Raw genomic sequence first — 24,460 nt, 5'->3', positions numbered from 1 at the left:
GTGTGATTTGGTTCCCCCAAGGAAACATAGCAGCAATGCACCACATTTATTCAGGGCAATTCCCACACAAATAAGCAGTATTCGTTGCACAGCCAGCTGTTGCACTGCCATTGTGAGTTTGCGGTAGAGTAACACCCTCGATACAGGCACTTGTGTACTACAGAGCAGACGCATCTCCAGAAAGCACTGTCATCAAATATTCTATGTCCTTGTTTGGGCCTCGGAGACGAAGCAATAAATTCATGTACAACAGCGACAGTCGCACATGCCAGTACTCAAATCTGGAAGGGAGAAAAAAAGAGGACAAGGAACAGGCAACATTTTATTCCCAACCCAATTTGTGGCAAGTATTACCATTTTTTGACCCAATTTAAGCTGATATAAACAATACAATTTTAATACGCAGAGTAGCAATGTTTGCCAAATTGTAATTTATGTGGTGACCTAATTTGAACAAATTTTGTCAATACATATTTGAAATGGCCAAAAGTCTTTTGGTGAACAATTTTGGAGGTATATTATCATTCCGAAAACAAGAACATGAGTGTGCTGATTTCCCTTCAATGTCAGATACACAATTTAAAGTACCCCTTCAATTGTGCGCTTGCCCTCACCGAAATCAACTATATAAAGTTGGAAGTACAGTGGAACCCCACTATTACGTCCCCCGGACTTACGACGACCCGCTTCTTACGACGGATCACCGCAGTCCCGGCAAAGTCCCCATAGAAGCAATGCATTAAAAACCCCAATGATATGATGCTCGGGTGCACACAGCCCGCTTCATGTGACGGACCCTGGCGCGGATAAACCGGCGCTATTCCCATCTTTTACACCGCTTCGCCACCTCGTCCTGACCTTCTTTATTCTTAACCCCCGTTTGACGCTGCTTGATGTGCAAAGGTCCGCAGGCCAGTCAGACCACTAACTGAACAGACGCAAACAAGCAGGCGGGTACTCGTGAGTGGGAGTTCACCTGCGACGGCCCCACGCAGCAGCAGTACGCCAACGCGTCAACCGCGAGAAGTCGAAGTTCAGGTGTCAGGTGGCGCGTGAATTCGAAGTTCCCGTTGAGCCTCCGACGAGTGCGGAAGCACAGCGGCGATGACCGGACAGCCACTTTCCCCGCTCGCTCGATCCAAGTTTCTTCCTTTCACGACGCTCTTTCTCCCTATATCTCCGTTCTCTGATTATCAAAAGTCGCATTGTCACTCAGCTCTTTTCTTTGCTAGAGTACCTCAATTCACGTGTGTCAGCCGCAAGGGTGGAGCAAAATACAGGAGGAAATAGGGGGAGACACATACTTGTTGGCATTGCCATTTTGGGTCCCTCGCTGGCCGCCGCAGCAAACCACTGTAGCAAGACAACGCTATAATATTCGCCGCAACACGGTTTACTCGCGAAGGTTGAATTTTTTAATCTATTTCGCGCTGCTGGGTCTTGTGGGAAATGAAAACAGCTATGTGTTGAGCACTATGACCCTATAGCGATGGCACGGGATTGTTCAAAGGATGTCTCCATGTACAGCAATGCTGTTTTTTGTTAATCTCCGCCTTGTACTATTGTTCGTTTCGCTTGGCCTTGGCAGTTTCACACTCGCTTTTTCCTCTGTCAGTTTGCTCGACCACGTCGGCCTTATATCGCATAGCGCGCGGCGCTAGACTGGCGGGCTATCTGAACACCATAGAGGGGAGGGGGGCACAACAAAGGCGTTGCTTTTTTAACTTGGGATTTCAGCTAAAGGCTCGCAAATAATGCAAGAACGCGAGAACCCGCTAAATGTAGTAGTTTAAATAAGTTCTTAGCCGCCTGTCGCGTGAGACCGTCTACTAGGCCGGCATTTACCCGCACCTCGGTCGTACGACACCGCGATCATACGACGCTTTCTCGCGGTCCCTTGAAAGTCGTATTATCAAGGTTCCACTCTATTGGAATTCTACTTACAGCAGTACACAATCACTGGAGAAACATTAATATCCTCGACAATTAAGGCGGTATACAGATTGTGCAGCCAATTTATTCTTCCAAAGGGGCCATAAAGGCAAAACACAAGTTTGTTTTATTCAGCACATTTGGTATTTTATAGTACGTACCCTTAGTGCCTGGCAGCGAAAAATGCCTTTTTCACTGAGAAATCCAAAATTTCAATTCTTCCGCTGCATTGTATGTTTTGTGACGTCAGAAATGACGTATTGTGAGCAGGTATATAAATTAAAGTTAGCATGTTGACTGAGGCTGCCGCTACCTGCAAAACTGCCTTTTTGGTTACTTTAGTTACTTACTGTCTGCCACCCTAGATGGCGCAGCAATACCACTCAAATTGTTTGCACTCTGTTTGCTTCTGACCGGACTTGTACCAGCGGTATTTTAACAGCAGAGCTGTTGTTACTGGCCATAAGTTCGCCATTGGAGGAAAAAATAGCAAGAAAGTGCCTAGCGCTCGTGAGCACGTGCCTCCTGAGTGTCCTCGGCATTCGCAGTGGCTTTAGCAACAACAACAAAAAAAAAGAAGGCAAAAACTTTGAGGAGAGAGAAAATGGCAACCGCTTGTGAGCATGTGCCTCGTGGCGGCCGTCAAGTCCCCGGCTCGTGCAGTGGTTTTAGCAACAACGACAAAAAAAAAAAAGTGCATGTTCTAAAGATGAAAAGACACCCTGCTTGGGAGAGTTCACCGCGGCCGTCACATTCTCTAGACGCCATTATGGATAATTGGAGAGGCGGCTACAAGTGTGCCAATCCTTCCCGAGGCAACTTGCAGATCCCGCCACCACTGCCTCGGGTTGATGACGAAGAGCTGGTGGAAGTGTACAATGCTGAGGATGACTTTGACGACGATTACGATGATATGACGATGATTACCAGCACTGCAACTACGCAAATAAACAATGATACTGAAACTTGAATATGTGTCCGGCAATGCTCACCTGGAACAGCTTTGCCATTGAAGTCTTGCGCATGAATGCAAGCTTCCCTAAATTTGTTTTTCTTATGGCTGACAGTAATTGTTTTGTAAAGCACTGGGTATGACTTGAAACTTGAAAACAGGGTCACGTAAGTAGCAGTGTGACTTATGCCTGTTGGCCAATGTCATGTCAGACGAGCTCAAGGCACCTGACGGCTGTGTTAAGCAGCGTCGGCCGGCATATAGTGCCTTACTCGCTCGTGGTGGTGGTGATGTTGTTTATCAACAGGTGGACCTAGCCTTACATGGTATACTGGCAATTGCTTACCCAATAAACACCTTTTGAGCGCTATGTGCAGGAAATCACCAGGAGTTACTAAGGTTTGTGTCCCCCAAAAACAGGAGGATCTAGTGCAAAATGGCTCTCCTTGTGATGCAATGGTCTTTAGGGAAAATAACATCGCCCAAAGAGGCATGCGGAGCAACCCTCCTTCTAAGTTCTTTAAACAGAGCTGACCACTCCATCGCAAGCATACTGCTGCTATGTATAATGTTTGTTTGCAACTTCCATTGTTTACACCACCATTCTTACTGCTATAAAAATAATATGCACTAAATTCAAGCACATATAGCCTATTCACAAGCTTATAATCCCAGCTTTATTCGCAATGGATTTTTTCGGCTTCAGCCAATCGTAACAAGCGGCCCACACTACGTCATAAGTTCAGTGCAGGAAAGCAACTGGCGAGTCCCATGTCCATTCTCTGTTTTCCTCATTGTATGTAGCTTATCTGAGTGAAGTCTTTGTTAAAAGTGGTTTCAGTGTTATTTTAACGAGGCAATCTTTTGAATGAACCAAACTTTCATTTTATCTTCATGGCCTTTTTAAGGTTCACTTCTACCTTTGCTTCAGTCACTCATCCTTTCTTTCTTGTAGACATTCAGGTATACAAATGAATTAATTGGCTTCACAGCGTGTGCCAATGAGAAATTCAGAAAAATGAACATTCCTGACACCGACGTGAGATTATTGAAAATGAGCATTTTCTGGAAAGGCACATGGAAAGGCACATTTTCTGAGAGGAATGGGAAATGTTTCAATTGCCCACCTACCTGAGCCTAAATTCAAACACCACCTGGCTCCACCAGTACTGCAGCCTGACCAGCAGCCCAGCATGCTCCAGATTTGAGCTGAGTCGTTTGGTGGCAATGCGCGCCATCAAAGTGAACCGATCGATGGGGTGCCCGTGATTCTTTGTGATGGAGCGCACAGTGTTGATGTTTCTGAAAAGGACACCAGAAGTTACGCTTAGAAGGGCAGCAATGTGCGAGGTTGAAACACTTCACGTGCACACAGTACTTCTCCCCTCTGCACCGCATGTTGGAAGTAAATACAGTCAGGACACGATCGCAATCATAGAAATTATGCCATTTTAATTAATACTGGCACAGGTTAAAAGAAAAAAAGGATGGCTGACCTTTGCCTGAAAATGCTTTCTAGTACATGAATCATGAAAAGCATTCCTTTCAAGGGTGAAGCTGCACGCTCCTGTAGCTCCATACCCATTCCAAACACTTCCTGTCTTTTTGCCACTGCAGACCGTTACCACTTCCTGGCCAGCCCAAGACACTTTGGCATGCACATGCACTGCACTGTGGGCCCTCAGGCAATCCTGTGGAGGAGTCTCGTCAACCTTTTCACACTCTCCAGCCATGCAGAGGCACCATGCACATCCACATGCTTTATCATGCGAAAGTTTATTGTCTTATCTTCTGGGATCAAATGTGGTTTGGCGAGGCGCCGTTTGGCCTGTGCACCTCCCTCTGCAGCACCACTGCCTAATGGCACAATTTTCTTATTTATATAACCCGCTTTTTTTAATAAACCTGTTTTTTTTTAAAACACAATATGGCCCTTTAGCTCAACCTATCTATGAACACCCAGCTAATGCTGCCTTTACTCTACTTCCGTGTTGTAAATTTTTGAAAACGACATTTTGAGGTGAGTCAAGCCTGCAAACCAGAAGAAATTACATTACGGTCTCCCGGACTTTATAATAGGGCACACAAAACTTGAATATAAATTCCTGCGGCCGTGGCTAAGGATTAAATCCTACCAATAACATCGCACAGAGTTTGTTTTTAACATCCACACATCCATGGAAACACACCCATGCCAACAGCAAATCTAAAGGAGACTCCCACCCATGGGTATCCGCATGAACTTCTCGAAGAGGGACAGGGGTCAAATCGTACCTGGGGTTATGAGAGGAGGATAACCGAGCTGCTGTCTATGAGAATTGAACAGCAGCAAGTCAAGGGAATCCACACCATTTTAAAACATTTCCAAACAAAAAGAACAATTATTACTCCTCTGCAATGGCTAACAGTGAAACTAAAGCCTTTCGTAGCCTTGACCGCAGGGTTCAAATGGAGGCACCCATCCCGCCCAGCCCCCTTTGGCGGTTTTAGTAAAGGTATTTCACATACAGAGCATGTGAATAGTTGAACTGCCGTAAAATGATGTGCTTTAACGTTTGTAGTTAGTAATTAAAACCATAACACCCAGTATTCGATCATAATGCATAAAGAGCTTAACTAGCCAACCCAGTAATAAAAATACAAAGAAAATGTCAGAGAAAGATAGCACCTCAGGTGAACGGCAATATCTTATGATATACGTCCACACTTTTCTAGGTTTTTTGATCCGCCCGATGCAAGCTGCAGAAAGTGATTTCGGGCTACCTGAACACGAGCAGCATAGGCCTTGGAAGACTGCGAATGCAGTCCATGACGTCATCAAAGTGACTCTGCACCATAGTGCGCATGTAGGCCACTTCTTCGCTGGACAGCTGATTGCGCAGGCGAAAGGTCTGCCGCTGCAGAGGCCGCTGCATGAGGATCTCGCAGAAGATAGGGTAATCTGCAACGAGAATGGAAACCCAGTTCACACATCACCCAAGCGCTCTATTTTAGGCTCAAGCAAAGAGACGACCATTCACCAGGCCGCTTGAGCTTATAGCCGAATTCCTCTGCAGAAACCAAAGCATAGCTCAGGGTAAGGTGGCTGTTTACTGTAGACAAGACCAGAAGCCATTACTAACGCTACATTTGGCCTAGCCGTGGCAAACTGCAAATAGTATGACCCACAACACCTGTTAAAGCCTTAACATAAACTGCACGTTAAACATATGCACCAGGTTAGGTTGTGTAAGCAAACTGTCTTGTTACAAAGGGACACATGATGCACATCTATGGCACAATTTTTCCTGTTTAACTGGAGGTACTTGTTTTCAAAGCTAGGTACTGCAACAGTGTGCCTCACACATGCCAAAGTCAAAAATAAAACAAATGAAGCAACTACAAGCAGCTCTACCAGCTCCCTTATAGCTCATATTATCATAGCTATGTCACACAATACCTGCATTCACCCCAAAGTTTATACTTTGTGGTTTTGGAACAAAATGACTTAATTGTGTCTGCCCAAAACAGAACATGTGGCTCAGAATAAATGTAACCTACCTTCTCCAAAACATTGCCTGCATTCTAGAAGCATGCGAAACTGTGCTACACAAAAATCTGCTTGAGAAAATGGATGCAGTGATGGAGAACAGCAACGTTAAAAAATTGTGTGAACACCACAAACTTCCATCTCAAAACTTGGAAAAAAAGTCTGAAAAAAAGCACGGAGATTCAAGGTAAGCTACCTTCATCCTAGTGAGAATATGTGCAGTTAGAGTTTATAGCGCCCAGTAACTGCACAAATAACACCACTGGCATAACGAAAGTTTGCCACCCGCCGCAGTGGCTCAGTGGCCAAGGCATTGCACTGCTGAGCACGAAGACGCGGGTTCGATTCCCGGCTACGGCGGCCGCTTTTCTGATGGAGGCAAAAAGCAAAAAACGCCCCTGCGTTCGAGATTTCGGTGCACGTTAAAGATTCCCAGGCGGTGAAAATAAATAACTAAATAAATAAATAAATAAATAAATCAATCAATCCATCAATCAATCAATCAATCAATCGACAAACAAACAAACAAACAAATAAATAAATAAAAAGAGGCTAGGCCTGCCAGTGGCTGGGATGACCCTACCACAAGTATTGCCAACAACTAATCATTCTTGGTTCCTCACTCATGCCAATATAGTCACGGGGAACTTCTTTTCAGTTTATAAAGTTTACATATATAGCATTATAAAGTTTACATAATAGCATTTTACTTCAGCTAGCAAACACCAAAGTTGTTTTGCGCAAGGCTTACATGTGGTAGGCTTTGATCCACAGATTCAACATCGTGCGAAAAAGCCAACTTGAAGAAACATGCTGTGTGGTGAGTGTGGTCATGCGGCAGAGCCAACTTTTAGTGCTCCCCTATACAGAAATTTTGAATATGCCAAAACTTCAAATACTAACAGTAAAACTGCACTGAAAATTGGATTGAATAGCACACACCCTATTCATGAAGTATTCAAAATTTTGAATATTTTCACACCTCTAGTTTTGCCCAATACATCTAAAATTTAATCCATTTTCAATGGCAAAGAAAGAGCTACACACACATATGAAGTGTACTTGACATTTCACAAGATAATTCCAGTCATGAAGTTCTGAACTGGTTCCAAGGTATACTGATTATGTGCTACGTGACTAAAGGAAAGGCCCACTTAGAAATATTTAATACGAAGGATCTATGACATGGCAGACAAACACTAACAATGACTTGTATAAAACATGCCCTCTAGCCTTCAATACATCCAAAGAGAAGTGCTACATACTAGCCACGCCCAGCTCAAGTGAGTACTTTTTCATTCCCGCACGGTCATTCATGATGATGGACTTCCACAGCTGGGACAGCGACCGCCTGTTTTCCTTGGAAACGTACTCGTACAGTCCATGATCCAGAAGAACAATCTGGGCGCTTCTGTTCTTTCCCTTACAGACAAACACTGCAAGGTGACCGAACAAGGCATGTAAAGCAAAGTAAACACATCAGTGAAAGGCAAAGACCCAAAGACCCAAAGAAATGTACATAACTGACCATTGCCAGGGTGTGGGTCTGCATGGACAAATCCGGTGTGAAACAGCTGCTCAGCAAATGCCGACACCATTTTTCGGTCAACCTGTAAACGCCCATGAAAGCTGCTGCATTACTTCACCAATTGAAGACACAAAAAACACAGACAAGAAGCTATACATGCTGCAAACTGAAATCAAAATGCACCCTTCTAAATTTAGCCAGACATTTTTTTGATCATGTGAAATAAACATACAGTTCTTACCTTATAGGGTCACAAACATCTCAGCCAAATGTATAACGGGCTAGTCACAAGTTTGCATTAAAATTATCACCCCTTTCTACCGTTTCTTTTTTTCTTTCTTTTAAAACTACCTTATTATGTTGGGGTCTGTGTTTCCTCTCTGATTCTGATGTCTGTGTTTTCTCACAGCTCTCACATGCACACAGGACTTTTAAACCAAGGAAGACATGTCTTTCTCATGCGAATTCCACGTCATTTCAAAATGACAACCATTTTACAAAATTTCCCCTCCGCAGCTTTTTACAGAAAGGAAAAAAGGCAGTGCTGTGAGCGACCACAGGGTCATAAGGACAGAGCTTCACAGTTCAGCAGCCCCTCTGCCTTTCTTGCGGTGGAAAATGCACGCAAAAGAGGCAATGAGCTAAGAAGAAAGGCAATTTTTTATCTTTCATTGTGCAGGGATCCTCAGCAGATTCAGATTAAGACAATAAACCTTATTACTGAATGAACTCTTTCGTTGACCGATTGACCGATTTTTAGGGGTCTAAGAAAACATTTTTTTCCTGCTAAGCATATTGGTTAGGCACTAATTGCAGCAACACAAAATACAGATGATTTAACACCCTTTCCAACAACACCAGTCTTTTAAATGTTTTCATTTATCATAGTTGCAAAACAAAAATATCAAAATCAAAATTTTTGTCAAGTAATTGTAGAAAATGAAAGTAATTGTAGAAAATGATAAAAAGGAGTTGTGTAACAAACTACCGATAGTAGAAAAATTTTGAATACATATTTTGTGGCGAAACATTTCAAAAACATACACTAGAAAAATTTTGACTTGCACGAAAAAGCTTTTCAGATATAAAAAAAAAATGTTAGCACGCGTGGTGCCCGCCCCATGCGGTGAAGCCCAACCTCCATTTCCAAATTCGCAATTTTGGGTGGTCCCCTGGAAGAAATCTGGCGGTTTGACATTATCAGAGGCACCAATTTGTCCCCACATGACATAGAAACATTTTGTCAATGACTGACTTGCATTTACGGCCAGCACAGTATTCGGGACAAGCACGCAATGCGGAAAAATCTGCATGGGATTGAAAACGAAACTCGGTTGTTGATGCTCGTTGAGATTCACTCAGTTATCTCTTAAAACATAACCTTGTGGTTTATTATCACCTTCTGACTCAGTATTGTAGCCCTGCTTGCAGGAATGAGGTGCGATGCGCTAGAATCATGCCCTGTAAACTTTCGCCGAGTAGCTATTGCATGATGAAAGAGTTCAGCACTATGAGCCTCCTGCATTGCAGAGTCACCTAACAATTCCGAAAAGAAATAATACCAAACCTGCTGGAGACTCCCTCTGAATACACGGTTCTACTAAAAAGCAACAGTATACCTGCGGAGATACCCTCATATGGAAACGAAACTGGCCGGCGAACAGCTGGCGGTGAGCAAGGCCGGTTTGAAGTGCTCTCTTTGCCGGAACTGATATATGGCGACTGGGTGTTATCTTTTGACTTGCATCGGAAGTTCTTATTGCAGAAATCGGGTTAAGGTGGAGTAAAATCAGGAGCGGCATGCTTTTTTCAAAAATCAATAGCGGACACTGAAGGCGCCACGGCAGATAGGCTTGAAGTCGGGTAACTGTGTAGTAGCACCAAATATAAATGTCGCAAGGCAGAAACGAAACCGAAACTGTTGTAAACTGCTTGTGAATGGTCCTGTGGTAAGTAAAACTACAACACGACTTAGAACAATATGCTCAAAGACAATAAAACTGCCTAAAATCATAAAATAATTCTGCAACCAAGCACTGCTTGATATTTTCAGCCGATTTCAGAAATTATTACTGCCAGAGTGCAAACCTGATCATTGAAAATCATCTTCTGAGTCACCATTCGTGCCCTGATAACAAAAACCAAACATTGATGTAGAGTAATTATGAGTGGCACACCTTCTTTTTTGGTAACAGTGACACGCGATGACCACGCCCCTTTTCCACATCCGAGTGACGCAAACGCGTGTCAAAAATCCCGTTTTTGTTGCAAAAATAAAAACAAAACTAATTTCGAAAGGGAATTTTCTGAGCTGACTCCTAATACCTCTACTTGTTTCAAAAATACCTGGAACGCCATGAAAAGGGGCTCCCAAGGTATCGTTCAAATTGAACGATTTTCAATAGGCGCGGTAACGAAAGAGTTCACACCAGAATTTTAATGAAACTTGTTTTAGGGCTTTTTTAACCAGGCAAACTGCCACAGTTTTTCTCCTAGAAACACACATAAATGGAACAATTATACGGCTGAGATGTGAAGAAATTATTTGTGACACTAGAAGCGCTATTAGCTACCCCTTCCATCAAAACTTGCTTATTTGTATATATACTTATAACGTATGCCGCGGGAGCCGCGAAAATCCGCAGTATAAGCGGTACCGCACTATAAACAAAACGTGTGCGAATCTAGCCACATTGCTACCTACCTCTCAAGTAATTCTTTGTTTATCATCGCTCAAACGCACGGCACTTAAAAAAAAGGCACAATCTTTATTTCGAGTTTTTTATTTTTCACATCAGCCGCTGCTGCGGGGTCTTACTTGCGATTTGCAAGTGCAGTCTTACAAACAGCGCACGTGGCTTTATCTTGTTTGGGTTTTTATTTTGAGAAAGCACGGCTGCGTTTCTTATTGTCTATGAGTGGGTGCTGTAGGACAATGTGATAAGAATGCAAGCGGGATTTTTTTTTTTTTTACCCTGCTTAGCATTAGCGATGCTGAAGGCAGTTGCTTATCAGCCTTTTGAACAGGTAGTGTAAACCCCCGGCGTCGTGGCTCACTATCTCCAAATGTTCAAAAAGAAAAAAGGGCAATTGTTTATCTGCACAACGTTCTAATAGAAACAACTTACCGCACGCGAGGGGAGGGGGGGGTCTCACTATCTTCCGAGGTGCGTCAAGCAAAGGCAGTTGTGGTTATCCCGCGAGTGCAAATGGAACACAGAAACTAAAGGGTGCCTATTTTTTTCCTTTTCTATGTCGAACTTCGAGGAGAGCACGGCGTGCACGCTGTTTCAGGTGGCTAATTCTGTCTTTTTTTCTTTCTTTCTCGCTACCCTAAAACAATGCCCCAGCTGCGCCGGTTGATCAGCAGACCCACCTAGAAACCACACTATAAACGGTAGTGGTTGGGCCAACCGCATTTTAATTTTAAGTGGTATGCTTTAGCGTTTAGCAGTATGGGAGGCAAACCGGTGGTCGGAAAAACCTTCGTTATATCCAGTCCCACAGTATAAGTGGTTACGTTATAAATGGTCAACACTGTACATCTTTACGTTGTGGGAATCGTGGAGAACCGCAACCCATGATCCCGAGCCGAAGCGCGCTTCAGGGAGAGACGCGATGCGCTGAAGCCGGTCCAGCGCTCCGTTGGTCCGTCGGCGCCCCGATAGATGGCACCACTGCTGGCCCCGCGAAAACGACTGCGCGCAGAAGAGAGTGAGATCGGAGAGCCTGTCTGGGTGAGATCGGCGGAACAGCACGGCCGTGGTGGACATGTATCTCTGGTGGGGACTCTTGTTGTCGCGTGCCGTGAGTGACTGCCTCCCATTCCCAATCACGACCGGACGGCGTGATTCGTGAACGCTGTCGAGCTTTGTGTTCGCATGCTTTGGGAGTTCGCAAATAAATGGCTGTGCTTCGGCACTACCGCCTACTGTGTTCTCGTATCAGCAAACCTTGCTGGGCTGCCATAGGTGTGAGGGCTCACGTGGTTGACACGCCGGGAGCTAGCTTGGTGGCCTACGCTGGAGAACTGGCTAGGTCACCCCCAAGAACCCCACATATTCCACAACGTATGTTAAGAAAAAATGTTAAAATTGTGATTTGATGTGCCAAAGCACACCTGGGCTATGAGATACACCGTAATGTAGGGTTTTAGATGAACTTCAACCACTTGGGGATTTTTTCATTTGTGTCAACATCTTCAGCACATTAATATCCAGCATGTTGTAGCATTTGGCAGGCTTCATGTGGTGCCAACTCCGCATGCACACATGTGGCGTAGGTTTCATATTGCTGATGTTATAAATGAACAGCAGCGTGGTAAAGGAATAATTTTCCTACAAGGGCCTATCATCAATTCACGTAGTTAGGTAGGCAGGAAGATAAAACAAAACAAATCAAACAAAACAAAACAAAACAAACAAATAGCTGAATCAAATGTGTAACTCACATCCGCCAGATCAAGACCCAGCTTTTTGATGCCTTCAACATCACTTATCTTGACTCCATGAATGAAATCCATTGTGAGCACTCTCTGAAAGACAGTGAACTCTGAGTCAATACATGCCAACTTCATCACTGACTAAGCCCTTGACATGCCAGTCAGCTATATTGAATTGAAGTAAAATTACATTTTTACACCCCCGGAGGACAAGTGTAAAGAATGATTATACAGTACAACCTTGTTACAAGAGACACTCAAGGGACCAAGGAAACATGTCTCTCGCAAACAAGGTCTCCTGTAACAAAAATTCTGAGGACGTGGACTAGATTCCTTTACATACATCAGAATCAGAGTGTTTAACATGGCAACAGGAAATTGCTCAGGATGGTATTAAGAATTCATTCATAGTAGCTTTAGCGAATGCTGATTCCTTCCAAAGTTCTCCAGGCAAAGTACCTTACTTTGCAAGTCTTACTGCTGCTGGCAATACCGTTCAAGGGCTATTAGACATTCGTCAGCCTCAACTGCAGACACTTTCTGCACTGCCATATCCTCGACATCATCCTCCTCCTATGGTTCATCCACTAAGGCACCATTTACTTGTGTGAGGATCACATGATCTGTAAGCTTGTCGAAGCCCACAAGGTATCAGCAGACGCAAACTCTTCAAAAGATTCTAGAATCTCTGCAGTCTCTTGGACGCAAGCCCAGGCTTCATCTTCATGCATTTTCCTACAGGATCTTCTTTATAAGGCCCCTCTTCCATTATGTCTCTACTAAAGAGTGAAAAATTTAATTCAGGTACCTAGGAAAGTTGTCCTTAGTAAAGGAGGGCCTCTTGTAACCGTGTCTCTTGTTTGCGATGTTGCAAACATGGCGAACATAAAAAAAACAACCGAACCGTTTTTAAATGTCTTTTATAACCGAGCGCCTCTTGCAACAGTGTTTGTTGTAATGAGGTAATGAGGTTTTACTGTATCAGGAAATAAAAAAAGTTTGATCTTTAAATCAATATTAAGTCAGCTGCCCGTGGTTCATGCAAATGATATTGATCTGTCTTTTGCAGTATTTACCTACTTTACTTGTTTTGTTCCAGTGAACTTTGGGAACAGAGACATATGAGAGGTGGGCTAGTTCCCGAGCACAGCGTTCCATGTTGCCAGCTTCATGCACAAAGTCCAATTCCTTTACCAGGCATGACCTAATATACTGAAAAAGAAAAAAGTGAAAGAGAACAAAACATCCAACTCTTTTTTTAATCTTTGTTCACTAAGATTAGACCATCTGCACCATTTCAGCACCAGATACACAGCCATAGGCACAGCTACGGTGGGCCATCAAGTCTCGGGCCACCCCCTCAGGCCAAGATCCTGACTAACTTGTACGGCCATAGAATCAAGGTGATTGAAAGATCACAAGCATGTGTGCTGTTGTTGGTGCCAAACAAGCAACCCAAGCACGGTAAGAGCATAAATAAATGCAGCGCCTATATAACTGAGAGAGAGGGTGCATGTTAGCCAGTGCATTTTCGGCAGTGCTCAAGAGCTGTCATGCTGCCGGTATGAGCACTCATCTTGGAGCCTTTGTCACTCCCCAGTACGCTGCAACCTCATGACGCTCATCACCTCGTCGTGAATTAAACAGTTTTAAGTTTGACTTTTAGCTCCTTGTCGGCCCAGTGAAGGCAACTGTAGTACGCAAGAAGCTAACCTACACCAACGTAGGCCACCAAAAGATGCTCTGTGTCACAACAACAGGTAGAAAGGCCCCCCATTTCATGCAAAAATTTTCAGTTAAGGTCCTTCACTTGTAGGCTGCTCGTACAGGTGCAGAAACTGCCTGAACATTCTTATTCATTTCCTAAGGGTTCTCATCCCAACAATCCATGTGTTATTACAAATTATGCAATGAGTTTTAGAACAGCTTACCCAAGCATTTTTGGGCCTAACAAAAATGTCAGCACTGCACTTCTCCCTTGCAAATCTTACTATAGGCTTGTGTTAATAATCACTTTCAGTACAAACGGAACGTTGATTTATCTCTAAGAAAACTATACAATAGATGGCACTGCATGTCGAAAACATGGCGTCTTTTTTCAACAGAAATGAAATATTCTGTATATACCCCCCCCCCCCCCCTCCGAAGGGCCTGTTTTTTTGTTTTTTTTTTCGGGGAAAGGTGGCAACCCTACCTATGTGCAGTTTTATAATGTACAGTTTGTTGCCTGTTTGTGTGTGCTATACTATTGCTGCCACCATTTGTACAGTCACCTCCGCATCAATGGCCTGATGACTTGATAGACGACCTTTGGGGTGTCTATTCCAGAGCACAGATGGCGCTGCCACGGCAGCACACTTTGGTCAGCGATTTCTTTGGCTGAAATTCCAGTGTCCACACCTAGTGCACTATTATTGTCAATTTGAGATGCCAAGCCTCACGTAAAGTTTTGATCCATAATTCTGATTTTAATGCTATTTGCAGAACTGATGTAATTCAGCATTTTATTGTGCAGAAAACTATTGCTGCCCTACTGCATCAAAATCAAAATTTACAGGCTCCAAAAGATGGTTGATTGATTGTAGGGTTTAACACGCCCACGCAACGCAGGCGATGAGGTGCAGCGTAGCGGAGGGCTTTGGATTAATTTTGACCGCCTGGGAATCTTGAACGTGCACCGAAATCTCGAACACACGGGCGTTTTTGCTTTTTGCCTCCATCAGAAAAGCGGCCGCCGCAGCCGGGAATCAAACCACCCGCGACCTTGTGCTCAGCAGTGCAACGCCTTAGCCACTGAGCCACCACGGCAGGTTCCAAAAGATGGAAGCTACGGCGTCTTGTTAGAAAAGGTAGTGTAGGCTTGTTTTTTTTTACTGTTTTTCTAAGGTCTTTTTTAACTCTTAGTATTACATAAGCTAAAAAATTCCTGTCTTCTATCACATGAATGAAAAGAAAACTTAAAGCACAGCTGATTCATCAGGTGTAAAATGAACAATAAACTAAATGCTTCTTTCTGTAGGGGAAGGAGGTGGGGGAAGCTGAGATTTTTGCATCGTATCCCCCCTCCCCCCCCTCCTTCAAGAACATCCTGCATGAAATGGCTGCACTAGACCAATTGATGCCATCAAAAAGGAAGTGAAAAAAGCAGAGACTGTTAGAATGGCAGAAAGAACGAAGAAAAAGGTCACTGGAGGTTATGAAGCAAGCTAATAAGAAACCACAAGGAAAACTTTGATGACGCCACAAAAGGCAGTGCATTGCTTTTTGAGGCATGAGCTGGTTCCAGGAGAACAAGAATCTACATGACGTAACAAGAGGAGTTCTTTGCGTGCAGCAAAACGCACCTGGAGACAGTTCTGCATATTGTGATGGAATGCTAAGGTATCCAGGCAGCCCAAAATGAGGAAATGCACTCGAGTTTTAAAGTAATGGATGCATAATTACTGACTAGCAAGCATTATTTCTGGAGAAGTGAGAGGCAATTTGAGCACTAGGTGGAAAAAACAAAGAAGCAACCGCGGTTAGTGCGGCAAAGTGCCGCACTAACTGCTTCAGTGTTTATGTGTTGGTTTGTAACTTTAAGTATTCACCCCAATATTCATACTGCTATAAAAAGAATGTGCCCTGAATGTAAGCGCAAATAGCTCGTTCGGCAAGCTTATAAGCCCTGCCTTATTTGCATTTGCTTTTGCCGGCCTCAACCAGTCGCACAGCAGGGCTTATGACATCATGGGTTCTATTACAGGAAATGAGCTAGTGGGTCGCATGACCATTCCTTTTTTTCCTAATTATCTAGCTTATTTGAGCGAAGTTTAGGTTAAAAGTGGTGTCAGTACGATTCTAACGAGGCAATATTTCAAATCAACCAAACTTGTGTTTTGTCTGCATGGCCCCTTTAAGGTTTGTTAGAGCTATACTTTCACTCGCTCCTTTAACATGCCTCCAAATGTGCAGTTATTCTAATTGGTTTTGTACTTTTCAACCATCAGCAATACAGCTGTTGCCTCCAGGAAACATGCCTGCATTCTTGCTTGTAACAGCAGGGCCTCCAGCCCTTCGGGTAGATAAGAATATGAGTACGAACTAATACAACCTATTCCACTAGTATCCGGCCACCATTCACAACTGGACTGTGATACAGATACTGATCTATCAAATTGTTGCAAGCGTATCATGAGCACATCCTCTTTTCTATACTCATCACATGTCAACCTCTGCCCTCTGTGTTCTCTACCTTCCAATCGAACCAAAGTGGCCGAGTTCTAGCCCAGGCACCTGAGTGACAGCATCATTATCCACAGCTGGAATGAAACTGACACATGTCACATGGCCCACAAAGTTTGCCTACTAACTCTACTTTCAGTTCTTGCTGGGGTTCACAGTTTACTTGCTGGCATAGGGTTAATGTGGTAACAGCCAGGTTTTTAGGGCACCAAGCTTGCCGATGGGGAAAAAGAAATCTGCCCTTTAATCATCAATTTCTCAACCAAGTCTTCTAACCTTAGAAATTCTAAGCTATAGAAGCCATACTGTTGCAAATGATGCAAAAACATTGAATTCTTCTCAAGACTGCAAGATTTAGTTGCACATTGCATTAATCTCCCAGTGCGGTCTTCTACTAGATGAATTTTGACTATAGCAGGCATTGAACAGAATGCTATTAAAATGGTGCAGACCTGTGCTTTGTGCAGTGTTACTTCAGCAAAATAAAGTTCTACTCAGAATAAGAAAAGTGGATGCTTTCAAATGCAATCCCTTTCTGCAGGTCAGAAGCTGCTGGGGAGAGAACAAACAAACCTCTGAAACATTTGAGCACAACAGCACAGGATGCACCAGACGCGAAATGCTTATACAGTAGTATGCGAAGCCTCCTGAGTGAAATAACGCGGCGTCAGCGAGAGAGGAAGGCACACCTTTCTTGCTGGAAGAAACTTTCCTGGCACTAAACTGCGTTGCCTTGTACTGCCAGGATCAGACCTGCTTGGAGCTGTATGTGTAGTGAATGTGTATAGTTGTGTTGGTGTAGGCATGGATGAAGCAGGACCACCAGTTAACCGCGTGAAAACCAGGTCAAATAAAAAAATTATCACCACTTTATGTTGGAACTAACTGTGTGCTCTGAGAATGCCTTTGCTAGTTTGTACATGCACCACCAAGCACCCCACTCTTGCATTAATGTTCAATTCACTCTCCGAGATGATGCTAAAATTTTTTTGCATAGCTGCTCTGTTAATGTAGTTAGAGCAAGAAGTCACACTAGCATATCCCACTTATAATTCAAAATGGCTGCTTACATCAAGAATCCAAGCAAAGTTGAAGTTTGGATGCATCCAGCTGACAATTCGTATCAAGATGCTGATGCCATTCATATCGCCATTAAAACGCTGCTGTAGGTCAATGTACTGCGCCTGCAGAAAAAGAAACCAAATAATCCACCATTACTAGTACATTGATGTTCACACTGAAATAGTTATAATTTTAATACCACTATTTGTAAGATGGAATTGTTAACGCATTGTTATTCCTAGTTTTGTCTACCACAAAACAGCTCAATGCCAGTTCAGCATATTCCACTAATGAATTTGCTTATAAGCGCGAGACACATGGATGACTGGTGCACGCGATTCACATGCGACTGGTCGTTAAGATTGATCGTTAGGACCGATTTTGGCGTCGTTCGCTGGTCGGAGGAGGCTCAATCGTAACGATCAGTCACATGCGAATCACGTGCACCAGTCGTCCATGTGTCTCGCGCTTTAATGCAATTATGCAATAAGTACCGGATTCACTCGATTCTAAGCACTCCCTTTTTACCGTGATCGTGATGCCAAAAGGGAGAGGGGGTGCTTTGATTCAAAAAACATAAATACCCCTTTCCCCCCCACCTGCATACACTCACTTTTTTGTGATAGTATCTTGACGAGACGGGACCAAGGAATAATGTTTCATTTGGCAAACATCTATGAGAAAAACTTGCAAAGACAGTGAACCCAACTACTTAACGTCTGCTACTCAGTTACCCTCTCTCCTATTCGAGTTCGTTGAACTGTTTGAGCCACCGCGCTCTGAATCCCACAGCAGGTAGTCTTCTAATCTGTCGAAGGGGTTGGTAATTGAACCCTTCATAAAAAAACGTGGTGACAACATCAACTTGGACTCGCTAACACTCATCCGAAATCCACCTTGCAATGGTTGCATAGAGAACAGGGTGCTAAGATACGCATGCAGACTTCTTTTCCAAAATTTTTTTTCTGAAAATACGGCAGGGTGTTTAGAATTGGGGGGTGCTTACAATTGCAAAAATATGGTAATTCTTGTTAAACGTTTCCCAAAATAAGCCTAAGAGTAGACACCTGCCAACTCAGAAATGCTGGAAATACTATGTCAGAGATAAAAAATTGCAAAATATGATGCGAAACGTCCTGTAATTACTCGAAATTCTGACCTTTCTACTTAAAGCTGACCAAGCTATAAACACAACTTCTAAACCCTTTTTTAAAAGAAAGGGAGGCTGACTCAGTGTTTGCAAATTGCTGCCTCAGCCTTTGTGAGAAAGCCATCACTGAATGGCTGCTTGTAGTACTAAGTACCCCGACTTGTTACACTTCAAAATAAGCAGCTGCTCAACAAAGTATTCTGACAAAAGAGAACAAACTCAGCATGGTCTTTGGTTTTTATGAAGACTTTCACACTGAGCCCTGCTGTGCTTCACATCAGAGTTTCTAGCGTAAATTATGAAAATCGTAACACCGATATAACGAAGGCTGCCACAGCATACCACTGTTTATCTATTCATGCCTGCTCATTTATTTATTCCCAAAGTTCACCCATTATTAAATAGTTCAAGGCAGTCTCAATGTCACCTAACAAATATTCAGAGGATTGTCCTGCCGCAGCGAAAAGAAAAAAATTCCTGGAAAGTGGTTGGTCAAGTGCTTCAAAACAGCAATCTTGCGAGCACCAGTACAACCAGTCTTTGTGCATTAATATTCAGACATTCCAAGATGTCTCATCGACTGACTTTCGAAATTTCTATGCCTTAGCGACATACGGTGCTAAAAGCCCACTTGGGAATTCTGAATAAGAGGGATATCAACAGAGTAACCAAGAAAAAACACCTCAAAGCTATACTATATTTCCCACTCTACGCAACTGCAACACAGCCACAATGCTCGTAGCCCACTAGATGGCAACAGTTAACAACAATAGCTTAATGAACGAATGGCGGTAACTGAGCTCTTTTTATCAGGCGACAGCTAATGCATTAGCTCAGTTAGGAAAACAACCTGAACCACCTGGCTAGGACACAATTTGCTATACCGAACACAACATGAAGGCGCTATAATGAGTCACTAAGCTACTGATGTTCGTACTTTTTAAGACAAGTTTTATGCAGGAGCAGGTAAAAATCATAAGATTATACCTGCTATTAATTTAAAGGTAGGCAAGCTCTAAGAATTACACACTTTGCAATAAGATCTCAATACTTAGCAGGTCGGGCAGTATAATAGGATGGTTTCACCCCACAATGTCCCCAGTGTGACTGTCTACATAAAATTTAATCAGTTTCTGCACAAAGAGCCTAACAGCAATAAATAATTACCTTTACAGCAACATCATTGCCTTCATGGGTCTTTGCTTTGAAAACCTGAGCCAGTGAGGCTGCTGCTACTGGTGTGCGGTTGAACTCTTTGAACATGTCCTCTGGCAAGCAACCAAAGTCTTCCTGGAACAGTTCACTGATCTGGAATGCACAAACATAAATGCCTATGTTACACATACTGTGCCACGTACAGCCTAAAAATATTACTGAAGTTACAATCGTAGTTGCAGCATTGGGCATTGCTAAGTGCTAGGTGCTAATTGCCACAGTACTGTGCAGCTAATACAAGCATAGTGCGCGCAGTACCAACAGCAGTACACATCGGTACTTCTGTGTTTACATGTACTTTCATAACTTCCAGTGTTAACCCCACAATTCTTACTGCTATAAACAGAATGTGCCCTAAATTAAGCGGAAACAGCTCGTTCAGCAAGCTTATAAGCCCTGCATAATTTGCATTTGCTTTTGCCAGCCTCAGCCAATCGCACAGCTGGGCATATGACATCATAGATTCTGTTGCGAGAAATAGACTAGTGGGTCGCATGGCCATTTCCTTTTTTCCTAATTACATAGCTTATTTGAGTGAAGTGCACATTAAAAGCGGTGTAAGTATGATTCTAACAAGGCAATCTTTCGAATGAACCAAACTTGTGTTTTGTCTGCATGGCCCCTTTAAGGTTGGGATAAAATTTGAAATCCCCAAACTGGCTCATCCTCCCATCAGCTTCATCATGACACTTTTTATCATTGTTGCAGCTAACCCATGCAATCTGCAACAACAGCCGAGTGTCCTTTTAAAGTCTGGGCATTTTTGCAGCTTGCAGGCTACTCCATCCTACGTTCCATATTAGTAAATGTGTGTTTAGCTTTATCTACAGCTAGAGGCTCTCATCATAATATTTAACAGCTGCACAACCAAATAATACATGCATCCGTAGTCTAGCACAACACAGTTTGTAAGCTGGATTGCTATTGTTATGAAACAAGACATCGATATAGTGAAAATCAAGCCAAAGTCTGTAGAGTGTAAAACAAAAGCGGCATCCCGAAGAACAGGTTGCGGAAAAGACATGCACATTTGGTTGACATAGTTAGCTTTCCTGATGCCGCACCGTCTTTCCTGCGTACCACGTGGAACGTATCAGAAATGTTCCGCTGCATCAGCTACACTGCAATTGAACACCTACGCCAAAGTCAAGAGACCTTAAATATTGGCAGGCAGTAATAAAATTTGGTATTCTATAGCATGCACACAAGCTGCACGGAGTGTGGCGCAACAATTTTGGGAAAGGCCGTAGCATCCCCTTGCATATGCCAATGGCGTTAGCTATAGCACGTAAGCTTACTATGTACACAACAGAGTGATTTTAGGTTCAAACAGCTCACACTGCTATGAACTTTTCCCATATAATAAAAAGGCTGGTTTTATTTGCACTGTGGATCATGTGGACAATCCAACTTGTTCGTGCTCACGCACAACACTAATCCCAAACGTCAGTGTTCGCAGGAATGGGGGGACCGATGGACGGCAATGATTCTATATTCCACACTATATATCAAAAGACAGCCAAGCGACTACTGAGCCTCTGATCGGTTCTCCTTGACCCTCAAATCACTTGCATGTTGCTGCACTCAGAGCAAGTTTATGCATTCATTAAATCTATCCAATATACCCTGCAGGAAAAGGACAACAAAGGGACCATTAGTGGACCATGTTTGTAGTGACAACTCCCAACATCAAGATATTGCCACGTGTTTACCTCATCTTTGCTGCGCACCAAAGCACGGTCATGAAGCACTTCTAAGGTTTCGATGTACTCTCGTGGCAAGAGGTGATTGAGGGCCACCAGGCTCTGCCCCAGCTTGATGTACAGGCCGCCATTCTCAAGGCAGCCCTTGAGGATGCGCTCTGCACTCCGCTGGTGGCACTGCTTCATCATGGCCTTGTACTCATCGGTTCCCTGCAAGGCCAAACTGCATCTCAGCATTGGGCTACTTCAAGCCACGCCCAGGTCAAAAGTGACCTCTGTAAGTTCCTTACACCATAAAAAAAAATAATAACAAATTTTGTTTAGATATCGTAAAAGATTTATTAGTCCCAGCACGGACACCAATATAAACTCAAGTTTTCGATTCCCTGAGCAAGAGGGAACATGAGGTCAATTGGTAAGGCCTATTGAGTACAGAAAGTTGAAAAGACAAGATCAAATAAATGGACAGATCAAGCACTGCCCTTTGACCTTTTTGTTATTGAAACATACCCCTTCTTCAGTGCTGTGGCGCTTTTAGGGAAAAAAAAAAGAAAATAAATGCCAAATGTAAAAACTGCTCAATAAGATACATTTTAGATGAAGTTAGAATGCCGCCAAGACGCAGGGCTTCCTGGACTAAGGAGGTCCCCCACCTGACGGTCAACCCGACAACATTGACATCTCGATCAAATGTTTATTCCTCCTCCTCCTACAATGAACTATTATGAAATGAACTATCATGAAAACGAAAAACATGCAAAACATCCTGAAGGCAGCTCAGACATACAGTCATCAGTACATGGTATTGGTATGTGTTCTGTACACTTCATTGACAATGAGTATCAGGCCAAACATCTAACTTCTGTTTGACACGGGCGCAAAAACCTAGTCCAATTGTAACTCTGGCTCATATGAGGCTTTTTTTTTATCATGAAGACACGACATGTAGCCTTTCCTTTCTTTCTTGTCCTTATAACGGGACAGGTAGGAAGGTTCAACAAACAGTTGTAGGCAAGCATTTGCCCTGGCTCCTTCTTACCCTTTGCCTCATTTTAAGTGTTTTGTTTATTTATTTTTATTTATTTACTTGAGCATTATGCAACTCCAGTGGCATGAAATACTCAGTGTAACTTGCTTGGTTAGGGTCACAAAACAAAAATATTTTTCCTTGCGAACAAGCTGCAGCACAGATATAATTGCCACTTGCCTCAGTGTATCCCAAGGCACTGAATGAGTAGTCACAGGAGATTGTCAGGCCAATCTTCAGTGTCCTGATGCAAAGGCAGTAACAGTTAACTGGGTGTGAGCGTTGCCAACATACCACTGAAACAAAGCTTCTTAGTATCAAACTTGTCTCTAAATCGGAAAGGTGCATCTTACTTCGCAAATCGGACCAGTCCTCCAATTGAAGTGCGAACAAAGCGCTTGTCAGGTGGGCTCAACGTTTGATACCAAAAAATTGGTGCTGACACTGCAGTTCCGGCAAGTACATAAACAAAGCGTTTTTTCCAATGCCCGGCTTTAGGAAGCACCTTGACCACTGGTGACGAAGAAAGGCCATTAGAATGTAGTTTCAGAGCATTCTGATGAAAACACGTGCGTGCCACCTGCGACAGGGAGTGAAAACAGAGCGCGTGATCGGTAATCACGCATGCGATCGATTCAATTTATGCATTCCCTAACAAACAAAAGTGCTTGAACAAGAAAGCTACACGTAAAGCTGGGAAAATGCATGATAGAGCACTAATTCGTGCGAAATTACAAACTGAGTCAGTATGTACGCAGGAATGAGGTAAATTACGACAATTCTTACTTACTCTCAGCACCGGATAAATCATTTTCTGCAACACTCAACAGGTTCAAAGTAATATGAAACTTTCAACTTTGCAAACTTCCCCGTAAGTTGGTCATTTTACTGGTTTCACTCGCATATGGCTTTGGCTTTGCTTGGCTTGTTTAGTTTCACTGATGAAACCGAAACTGCAACCGTTCTTTCGCGGGGCAAAATTAGTATGAAACTCTATGGTCCATTGTAATCATTTCTGGAGAGATCTGCAAGGAATATTTCTGAAAGGACAATTTTCTACAACCAATCGTTCGACAGTTACGCAAGGCTCGATGTGATCGAAGATGGAATTGCTATATGTTCAAATGCAAAAAAATATATGCAAAATGTCTAGACGTCTACGTCACCGAGATGGTAAAGCTCACGGACCTCCTGTGTTCCTGGCACCTAGACGCGACGCGAAGGGCGTCTACCGGTATCGCATCACACAACATGGAAGCATATAATCTTAGCGTGACGTTTGTCGTTCGTAGAGAACGACGTATTCAGGCCTTCTCGCACGGTGTACGTTTCACTCGTACTAAATTGTCAACAGCGACTTTTTGTTTGTTGGCGAACAAGTCGTAGAGGTTAGACATGCTTTCAGTTCGCCAAATTTATCCCTGTCGCTACTAATGATGTTTAAAACTTTTATTGAAGCATGATAATATTGAATTTCAGTAGACCATGTGACGGCATGCTGTCACAGCCCTGGCGACCAGGAATTGCTGCTTTTCCAAGTCTGCGCTGGTCGTCAAGGGTTTTTCCGCAGCTCGTGGAGGGGACGGGTTTAAATAAAGGTGGAAGGGCGATGGGTTATATTCACTTCTCAAGATCAGAAGGATCAGGGTAGCTGCAGGGTGAGGGCAGTATTTACATGTGGCCGCGAATGTGCCTAG

General features: G+C 43.3%; 1 protein-coding gene across 4 annotated transcripts; it reads right to left on the bottom strand.

Annotated features, from left to right (window-relative positions):
* On the bottom strand, positions 1-23,679 carry Adck5 (aarF domain containing kinase 5). 4 transcript variants are annotated; one of them, XM_077686248.1, is made up of 13 exons: positions 23,554-23,679; positions 23,117-23,343; positions 22,944-23,007; positions 21,746-21,946; positions 19,986-20,126; positions 17,677-17,790; positions 13,463-13,594; positions 12,392-12,475; positions 7,942-8,023; positions 7,679-7,849; positions 5,648-5,825; positions 4,016-4,186; positions 2-281 (listed from the first exon to the last, which is right to left on the bottom strand). In XM_077686248.1, exons 1-13 carry the CDS (start codon positions 23,572-23,574, stop codon positions 158-160), a joined length of 1,710 nt encoding a protein of 569 aa, XP_077542374.1. In that variant the 5' UTR covers positions 23,575-23,679; the 3' UTR covers positions 2-157. The 4 variants fall into 4 exon arrangements, with proteins under 4 accessions (XP_077542376.1, XP_077542374.1, XP_077542375.1 ...); XM_077686250.1 differs by lacking the exon at positions 7,679-7,849 and having other exon boundaries at positions 1-281; XM_077686249.1 differs by lacking the exon at positions 19,986-20,126.
* Positions 23,680-24,460: the final 781 nt, after the last annotated feature.

Source organism: Haemaphysalis longicornis, unplaced genomic scaffold (assembly GCF_048455015.1).
Source record: "Haemaphysalis longicornis isolate Haplotype H1 unplaced genomic scaffold, Haemaphysalis longicornis Haplotype H1 scaffold_1, whole genome shotgun sequence".
NCBI lineage: Eukaryota > Metazoa > Arthropoda > Arachnida > Ixodida > Ixodidae > Haemaphysalis > Haemaphysalis longicornis.
Note: the sequence above shows the minus strand (reverse complement) of the source record. Positions and strands in the feature narration are given on the sequence as shown.